At 47.2% G+C, this 10009-nt stretch overlaps 1 protein-coding gene across 1 annotated transcript; it reads right to left on the bottom strand.

Moving 5' to 3' along the window:
* Positions 1 to 1763: 1763 nt before the first annotated feature.
* MAD2L1BP (MAD2L1 binding protein) lies at positions 1764 to 6393 on the bottom strand. Its single transcript, XM_047794605.1, has 3 exons — positions 5928 to 6393; positions 5134 to 5399; positions 1764 to 3321 (listed from the first exon to the last, which is right to left on the bottom strand). Exons 1-3 carry the CDS (start codon positions 5971 to 5973, stop codon positions 2809 to 2811), a joined length of 825 nt encoding a protein of 274 aa, XP_047650561.1. The 5' UTR covers positions 5974 to 6393; the 3' UTR covers positions 1764 to 2808.
* Positions 6394 to 10009: the final 3616 nt, after the last annotated feature.

Genomic DNA, 10009 nt, shown 5'->3' with positions numbered 1-10009 from the left:
TACAACTCCTTAGACATGATTACTGAGATACTGTTGGAGTGCACATGGTTTTAAAATACTTAATAAGAAAATACTAAAATTAAAAAAGAAAAGAAAAGAATGTGAGGTGCTCTTGGCTCTAGGATTCTAAGGCAATTAATTCCCCTCAAAGCCCAGTCTTACAGACTCAGGTCCATCCATTCCACTCTTCAGTCTTCACTGATGTCTATTTCTCCCTTCCATAGGGCTCTTCCACCTAAAGGGCAGAGACCTAGGCAGCGGGGCAAGACACAGGCCACACCTGGGAAAGGAGGGGGGCAAAGAGGGGTACCACAGGATGACTTTACAGACCAGACTTTCCCACCAGCACTTTCATTCACAACATTAACTATACCTTCCCTACCACCTACATTTACCTATCTCGGGCCCCACAACTGCTTTTAGGCTCGAATGGTAGCAACAGATAAAAGGCCAGAACTCCACTGCAGCAGGGGCTCTTCACTCCCTGGGCTAGAGACTCTTTCCTCACATCGACCTCTGGAGGGCCCAGCCAAGGTCAAAGGGATAAACAGGTGCCTCAGCAGGCTTGTTGTCAGGAAAAGAGATGAGATTTATTGCTCAATTAACTGATCTGGATTCCTTTGGAGAGGACTCATGAATCAGAATGACCTGGGCCCCATTGCTAAGCCGAGAGACAGATGTGTCTAAATTACCCGGATAAATTACTTTGTCTAGATGTTTATGAAGGCTTTTAAAATTAGTACTTAAGGGAGCTGACTTGGCTTAGTGTGTCTTCCATCTCAAAACAATTTATAACAACCTTGTTCAAAACTCTCCCTTCCTTTACACATACCCCTCAGCCTATCCCATCCCAAGTGGGAGATAAGCCCTGTTCCTCTCTGTAAGTTTTTTTTTTTACATTTATTTATTTTTTTGCTTTTTAGGGCCACACCAGAGGCATATGGAGGTTCCCAGGCTAGGGGTCAAATCAGAGCTGTGGCTGCCAGCCTACACCACAGCCATAGCAACGCAGGATCCCGAGCTGCATCTGTGACCTATACACCACAGTTCACAGCAACGCCAGATCCTTAACGCACTGAGCAAGACCAGGGATCGAACCCACAATCTCATGGTTCCTAGTCAGAGTCGTTTCTGCTTAGCCACGACAGGAACTCCCTCTGTAAGTTATCATCAGACAGAAAAACAGCAGAAATTCCAGCTGGTGGAATGCTTCATGTGGTCAGCTCAGAAAAGAACTCAAAACCTTTTGTCTGCATTGATTCCATATTTACTTAGCACCAATAAATAGCAGGTTCCATGTTGGGAAACACAATCTGAAGCCAGAGAGGGAATTCCTGCAGCTTTGCAATGCTGCTACCTTCAACAGGGCAAACCCTGTTTTAATAATTTCAGAGTCATAGCACACAGGACATACAGCACAGTGTAAAGCACTCAGCATCTGGAACCAGCTAGACAGGGTCTGAATTCAGGTTTTAACACTTAATGCAAGTTATTTAATCTCCCCAAGCCTCATCTATAAAATGAGGACAAGAACACAATCTTTGCAAGGTTATCAGATAATGCATGTAAAGTGCTTAAAATCTATGATAAAATATAAACTATTTTTTTATGTTTTCTTGAAACATAAAAACATTCTTAAAACATAAAAAATAGTATATATTGTCCCCATTTACACACACACACACACACACCAATCTCCAATACCAGCAGAGTGAGGGTTCTGTCTTCAACTTGCTTCCAAGAAAAGAAATTACCAGGTGTTCTCAGGGACAAAGAGCATCAATATTGAGTAGTGAGGAGAGCATCAAGCCCAGGAGGACAACAACAAGGATCAGGACGGGCAAGCCAGAGATGCAGCTGAGGAGGAACAGCCACAGGCAGGAGGTGGGATCTGCCTAAGGACAATATTGCCAACAGTAACTACCCGCAGCCACCACACAAGTGCAATGGAGACAGGCTGGGCAGAATTCCAGAAAGGACATCTGGCCTCAGGGAGGTGATCCTACAGAGCAGTCCTGGCATCTTGGCCCATGGTTCAATCAGGCTTTGCAAACACCAGCTCGGTTTTCTTTTCTCAGCCTCCTTCCCCAGTGTGACCTCTGCTTTAGGCGCACAAGCTCTAAGGATCACAAAAACCAGTATGTGGCAAGGAAGGACCATCAGGCTAGGAGTTAGCTGATGAGGACGCTAGTCCCAGCTCTCATAGCAAAGTGTTACAGAACCTTGGCCACATCCCTTAACTTCCCAGATTAGGTTGGAGCTGATGAAGAGAAATAACCAATAGTAAAAAAAAAAAATTCTGGAAGCCCAGAGCATATGAGGCCAAGGGGAAAGACAAAACACTCTAGCCTTAAGCCTGAAAAAGGCTCTTTAGGCCAAAAGAGTCTTCAAGGAAAACTGAATAGGAATCCATTCATTTTAGATTTAAGTTCATGAGTCACATTCACATTATGTCTCTGTTAAAGATTCCGAAAAGCCACAGCAAAAAGCAAAAGAGGGTCTCCTCCACAGGGGTGTCTGTCTGTGTGCACATGTTTTGCTTTCCAACCCCAAAAAGAAACCCCTGACCCACAGCACCCTCTGGGGAGATCAGCCTTTGATTCAAAGAGATGCATGTTCAGTGATGATCATCACTGCCCCAGGCAGACCATGAGCCCACCGGGAAGTCTGAGGAAGGGAAGCAGGCAGCCAGGATAGAACCCTCCTCTCACCAGGAAGGAACCAGCTTCAAGCAAGGGATGGGCTGACTTGGTGCTGTGGGGGAAAGATAATTTAGCCACTGTGTTGACAATTAAGAAGCGATCCCATTCACTCGTGGAAGCCCTTCAATGTCACTGGTGCCTGGAACCAAATATAATCCTCCCAGGCTGTGGTTGGGATGGCAGGTCGGCCACAGGACAGGGTCACAGTCAGTTTGTGGCCCCGGCTGGGCACTCTGTAGTTGAGCTTAGGTCGGAACCAATCTTCTCCACAGTCACGGTGACCCTGGGCCATGACAATAGTGCCCATAAGTGGAGGAACCTGCAGCTCACTAAAGGCGTCAGCCATGAAAATGGCCCGGAAGAGGCGGCGCAAACAGGCTGCTGTGCTCAGGCTCGGGTCCATGCTGTTCGGGGCCAAGCGGGACAAGTCAAGCTCATAGAACTCCTTGGGACTGAGGGCATTGCCCCCCAGGAGGATCAGCACGCGTGGTACTAGCGTCCGGGCAAAGAGACCCTCCAAGTGGCTGAGGACACTCTCCAGTTCCACCAGGGTTTGTTGGCATTTCCTGTTGCTTGCCTCAGCAGTGGCCCGAGGCTTCTTCTTCACCATGTCCTCTGCCTGTGAGGACAAAGAACGGTGACAGAGAAGTCCTACAAGTTAGGGAAAGCTAATGATCTCTGAAGAATCCTGCTGGGATAGAACAGACTTATGGGATTGGGTTTCCAGTTCAGTGAACTGCCAGAGCCAAGACTGGGTTTTATCAGACGACAATGTCTCAAAAAGGAAAATATATTCTTTGTACATAACCATAATTCTCCCACACTTAGAACAGCAAAGACTGTCCTGAAGCAGGACGGCATCCAGAAATAAGCAACTAAAATACTCAAAAGATGTTGGGGGCATGGCAGGTGGCAAATTTTTGCTGTGCTGTGATAAGAAGGATGAGGATCATTTGGTCTAATAAATAAAGGTGCTTCTGAAGTTCATCTTCCAGTTAAACAGGGCAAATTGAAGGAAAGAAGGAGGAAGGAAACACGGGAGGGAAGGTGGGATGGAGGCGGGGGAGACAAAGAGGACTCCCAAGGGCAACCAGAATTGGAAAAGAGACAACTGGCCAAAGGCAACAAATTCTTGGAAGATAGAAAGGAGATGGAAGAGTTCAAGAGCATTGACTACCAAGTGCTGCCAGAGGGGACTCCCCTGAGAAGCAAACAGACTCACACTGCAGAAGCCCAGAAAGGCCCAGGGCTTGTTGATTTAAGCAACACAGAAAAGAGTGAACACATGGGGACTGAGTAAAAACCTGTGCAATGATCCTTAGACTGCCTGCCAATTTCCTCCACCCAGACAGAATGTTTTAGATCTTTCTCTCTCTTGCTCTCTCTCCTTCCTTATTCTTTCATTTAGTAGTATTTCAGATGGGAGCACAAATAAGCATATGTTCAATTTCCCATGTTTAACTGGAAGACAAACTCCAGAATCACCTTTATTAGGCCAAATAATCCTGTTTCCTGTTATCACTATCACTATGTTCCCACTCAATGTCCTCAAAGCCTATCAGCTAGCTCACAGGTCCAGCCATGAACCTAGAGCCCCCCCCCCCCCTCACCACACCCCTGGCATATGGAAGTTCCCAGGCTAGGGGCTGAATCAGAGCTACAGCTGCCAGCCACAGCCACAGCAACAAGGGCTCTGAGCCTACACCACAGCTCACGGCAATGCCGGATCCTTAACCTACTGAGCAAGGCCAGGGATGGAACCTACATCCTCACTGACACTAGTTGGGTTCATAACCTGCTAAGCCACAAAGCAAACTCCTAATGACTTATTCTTAACTATTCATCAGACATCAAATGAAAGCCTCTAACATGAAAATCAAAACAAACGAATAGGGAAAGGAGTCTGGAAGAAACAGAGACATTGCAAAGGACAGAGGAGAACACAAAAATATCCAGAGATGGAGTGACTCAGCAGGTTAAGAATCTGACTAGTATCCATGAGGATGCGGGTTCCATCCCTGGCCTTGCTCAGTGTGTTGAGGATGTGGTGTTGCCTCGAGCTGCAGGATAGGTCGTGGATGAGGCTGGGATCTGGCCTTGCTGTGGCTGTTGGGTAGGCCAGCAGCTGCAGTTCTGATTCAACCCCTAGCCCAGTAACTTCCATATGCCACAGGTGTGGCCCTATAAAGAAAAAAAAAAAAAAAAAAGATTATTTCATGAAGCCCAAATGCAAAACACAGTAGGGATTTCAGAAAAAGAAAACAAGAGGAAAAGCAGGAAGAGTTAGACTATCAATCCCAGAGCAGGCAAAAGGGACTGAGAAACATCGCTTACTTAGGCTGACAGGCCCTGAGGATTCCTTAGACCCCCTTTTTAACTCCCTACCATCTAATAGCCATAGTCTCCCCACAAATTTTCTCCCAAAGCCTACCTGGGGAGAAGGTTTTCGGTAGAAGTGCTTAAGCTGTTCATAGGGCAGAGGGAGTTGCTGGCGTTGGTACATGATATGCTTTAGAAGTTCACAAGTAAACCGACAGCAGCCTTCCTGGCTCACAGGCCCAGGAAACACCACTGGCACCATGCAGTCTCTGGGACGAAAGGGCTCCGAAGGGTTGGGAGGTTCTTGGGCAGAAGTAGTCTCAAGTAGTTCTATCTGGGGGTCGTGGGTTTCCTCGGACTTCTCACACCACTCCAAATCTAGTTGGGGCACGGAGAGATAAAAGAGAAAAATGAAAAACTTAAAAGGCCAAAACCAGTCTTCTCATTCTCTTGCGGCGACATCAGCTACCACCGCGGAGGTGACACCCTGACAATTCACAGTATCTCCGCAAACTCCCCTGTGGGCGGTGGCGGAGAGATTCCGGATCCCTCGCCTAAGAGGTTTTAAGAGATGACGGGATTTAAACGGGACGAGCGGAGGATTTCGGAGGCAATGACTGGGGCTCTGCTCAAAAAGTGGAGGCCCTGATCTAGGAAAAAGAGCGGAGAGTGTAGTTAGACAGGGTCCAGAACCCGCCGCGAAGACGCAGTGGGGTAAGCCACTGGGATCAAGGGCCGTGGGGGCGACACAGTCAATGGGGCCGGATCAGAACTGGGAGGGATGCTTGGAAACCCGGACAAGGAAGACGAGCTAGAGAAAGGGCCAGGGCTAACTGACTGGAGGGAGCGGCGGCGGGGCGAAAACAGGTCCCTAAGACTCCTGGAGCTCCGGACCCCACGCCTTACCAGAGACTGCGACCGGAGACTGCACTTCCGGCTCCGGGGCCGCCATCACGACCTCCTCCCTCCTCTCCGAGCAGTTTGAATAGGCGCCCCGCGAAGCCTCATGGGAAACCCTCGCCTCTACTTCCGGTTTCGCCGGGCCGGAAGGGGCGGAGCGCCGCGTACTGTGGTGTAGGCTAGGCTGGGTGAAGAGGTGAGCTTGGCGTTCCCCACCTTAACATCGAGCGGGTCCGCCAAGCCCTTCCCCAACAGAGAAACCACGGGTTCTCCGCCACTTAGCGCTGCTTTCCAAAGGACAACCGCCCGCAAGCGTCCGTTCTCTCCCGCAGTCTCTATTCGCTGCGCACCTACTTCGCGCCAGGCCCTGTCCTAGGTGCTGGAGACTCTGCGACGAACAAGCCAGAGGCAGGCGCTGTCCTCAGAGGGTTCGGTGCCTATAGATGGAATGCAGTGTGATGAATTATACAGTAGGGTGTACGTGGGCTGTGGACACGAAGAACAGGAGAGCTTAACCTAGAGGGAGTGGGAGCGAGGGGTGTGACCTGCAGGATGGGTAAAGAGGAAGGTGTAAAGAGGAGACTGTTAAAGTCCCGGAGACTGTTAAAAAGAAACAAGCCCCAGAGTTCCGGTTGTGGCTCAGCGGGTTAAGAACCTGACTATGGTCTCGCTCAGTAGGTTAAGGATCCGACATCGCCTAGAGCTGCGGGGTAGGTCGCTGTCGCCGCTGATATACCAAGTTGCTGTGGCTGTGACTTAGGACCGCAGCTGTAGCTCCAATTCGACCACTAGCCTGGGAATTTCCATATGCTGTAGGTGCGGTCCTAAAAAAAAAAAAAAAAAATCACAAAGAAAAAAAGAAACAAACCCCAAATGGAATCACTTCTGCTAAATCTCACCAAGAATTAGTACCTAACTTAATCGAAGTTTCAGCTTCACCTAGAGTGGATTTTTCTTTTTTTCCTTTCTTGGCTGCACCCACGTTATATAGAAGTTCCCCAGCCAGGGATAAAATATGAGCCACAGCTGTGACCTATTCCACAGCTACAGCAACCCCGAATCCTTAACCCACTGTGCCACAGCGGGAACTGATGGAGTAGAATTTTAAACTAACCAGTCTGGAATTTCCTAGTCTGCCCTAGTGAGGTAATCTGCAAGATTAAAAACCCCTATCATTCCCCCTAACGGTAGGTGACCATTCCTTTCTTTCTTTTTGCTAATAACCTCATCCTGCCCTCCTTTCTATTAAAGTCATCCATTTTCAACAGTCCTTCAGAGTGCCTGTTTTTGTTTTTAAACTAGATGGGATGCTGCCTGATTCACGAATTGTTGAATAAAGCCAATTATATCTTCAAATTTACTCGTTTGAATTTTTGTTTTGTTTTGTTTTTAGGCCACCACTCTCCTTATGGAGTTCCCAAGCCGGGGATCAGATGCAAGCCGCAGTTGTGACCTAAGCCACAGCTGGGGCAACATTGGGTCCTTAACCCACTGTGCCGGCCAAGGGATAGAAGAACCTGCGTCCCAGCACTCCCAAGATGCCACCAATCTTGATCCTGTTGCACCACACCAGGAGCTCCTGAATTTTTTTTTTAACAAGACCTGGAGATACAAGAGCATCCTCTCTTCAAGGAATAAAAAAGAGTTCAACTTATGAAGAAGTAAGGCTGTGATGGACAGGAGCCAGATCATGGCGAAGCTTTATAAACCATGCTAAAGCCAAAGTTTGAACTATATCCTGTAGGAGAGTAGGGGAACATTTGAAAGGTTTAAGTAGGGGCCTGACATGATTACATTTACATTTTATAAATTTAATCTCTACACTGGCTACAGTGTAGATATTTTGATTACAGAATAGATAAAGGAGCTGGCATGGATGCCAGTTAGAGCTAGCAACTGCAATTCCCAAGTGCATGGTGAAAGAGGTCTGAACTAGAGTAGTCACAGTGGGGTGGAGAGAAATGGGTGAGCCCTAGAATAAGAGGTCAGTTGAGCATGATGGCTGACCCCAGGAATAGGAGGAGAGATAGAGAGAGACTGGCAAGAAAACAAGCAGATTTTTTTTTACTTCATCAACTCTATGGCCAGTTATGCCACCCAGTGAAGGAGAGAACACTAGAGGAGGACCAGGTTTATTGGGGAATGAGTAAGGAGAAAAGATGAGTTCAGTTTGGGGGTTTTTGTTTGTTTGTTTTTTGCCTTTTTAGGGCCGCACGTAAAAAGGCATGTGAAAGTTCCCAGGCTAGGGGTTGAAGTAGAGCTGCAGCTGCTGGCCTACACCACAGCCACAGCAACATGGGATCCGAGCCACATCTTCTACCTACACCAAAGCTTAGGGCAATGCCAGATCCTTAACCCACTGAGCAAGGCCAGGGATGGAACCTGCATCCTCATGGATACCAGTTGGTTTCATTTCTGCTGAGCTACAACAGGAACTCCCTCCTAGCTTATTTTTACTCTATACAAGCTCCCTGGGTGATCTTATCTGCCCCCTTGCTGATGACTATCAAATACATATATTTCTATTTCTAATGATGTTCCTAAATATCTTTTCACTGTCCCACGGAACAGCAAACTCCACTTATTGAAAACTCAACTCAGAGTTCCCATCATGGCTCAGTGGAAACGAATCTGACTAGCATCCATGAGGACTAGGGTTTGATCACTGGCCTTACTTAGTGGGTTAAGGATCCAGTGTTGCTGTGGCTGTGGCGTAGGCTGGTGGCTACAGCTCCGATTGGATCCCTAGTCTGGGAACCTCCATGTGCCATGGGTGCAGCCCTAAAAAGTAGGCAGCTATAGCTCCGATTTGACCCCTAGCCTGGGAACTTTCATATGCTGCAGGTACGGCCCTAAAAAAGGCATAAATAAATAAATAAGATACTGAAGACACTAATGTCTGGAGGATGAACAGAAAGAGAATCTGTGGAGGAGAATGAGGAGTAGCCAGAAAAATAGAAAGAAAAACAGACAAGTGTCAAGTGCTGGAGGCCAAGAAAAAGGTGTGTTTCAGAAAGAAAGGACCAAAGATCAAAATATATCATAAAACTACAATGATTAAAATACTATGGTATTGGAGTTCCCGTCATGGCTCAGTGGTTAACCAACCTGACTAGTATCCATGAGAACGAGGTTCGATCCCTGGCCTGGCTCAGTGGGTTAAGGATCCAGTGTTGCCTGCCGTGAGCTGTGGTGTAGGTTGCAGATGCAGCTCAGATCTGAGGTTCCTGTGGCTGTGGCATAGGCCAGTGGCTACAGCTCTGATTGGACCCCTAGCCTGGGAACATCCATGTGCCACAGATGTGGCCCTAAAAAAAAAAAAAAAGAAAAAAAGAAAAAAAAATACTGTGGTATTGGCTCAGGAATAAATAAAACAGAAGAGAGTCCAGAAACAGACCCATGTAGCTATTGGTATATATAATGAGGATAACTTTTTAAAAGGAAGTAACTTGAGACAACTCCCTACCATTTAGAAAAAAAAAAATCAAATAAGTTCCTATTATACATCCTACATAAAAATACATTCCAAACTGATCAAACATCTAAACATAAACCATGAATTTCCCTTGTAGCACAGCAGGTTAAGGATCCAGCACTGTCACTACAGAAGCTTGGGTCGCTATTGTGGCTCTGGTTCAAACCCTGGCGCGGGAACCTCCACGTGCCAAAAGAAACCCACAAACACTTCAAAACTCCTGGAAGAAAACAGTGGATAATAATTCATAATTTAGGAGTGAGGTTGGCTTGGACATGACACAACCAAGAAAATGTAAAGGGAACTATTGCTAAGTCTGAGTTTAAAATGTATGTAAAGGTACTCTACACAAAGAATGAATGACTAATCACAGACCAGGAAAAAATGTCTGTGTGCAGACGTCCATTATTTACCCCATGGGCAACCACCTCATAAGCACCTCATAAGCAACCCCTCCAGGAAACTAAACACATACACCACCTTCCATCTCCCAGGATCTGGTCTCCTGGGCAGACATCCCGGGTCAGCCTACTCCCCTGCCAGCCTTCACTCCTGTTTGTGGTAAGCCAGGTTAAGAATGGATATCAGAATGGGTTATTCCTCCTCATCTCTT

The sequence above is a fragment of the Phacochoerus africanus genome, chromosome 9 (assembly GCF_016906955.1).
Source record: "Phacochoerus africanus isolate WHEZ1 chromosome 9, ROS_Pafr_v1, whole genome shotgun sequence".
Lineage (NCBI taxonomy): Eukaryota > Metazoa > Chordata > Mammalia > Artiodactyla > Suidae > Phacochoerus > Phacochoerus africanus.
The sequence above is the reverse complement of the archived record's forward strand: the minus strand, read 5'-3'. Positions and strand labels throughout refer to the sequence as shown.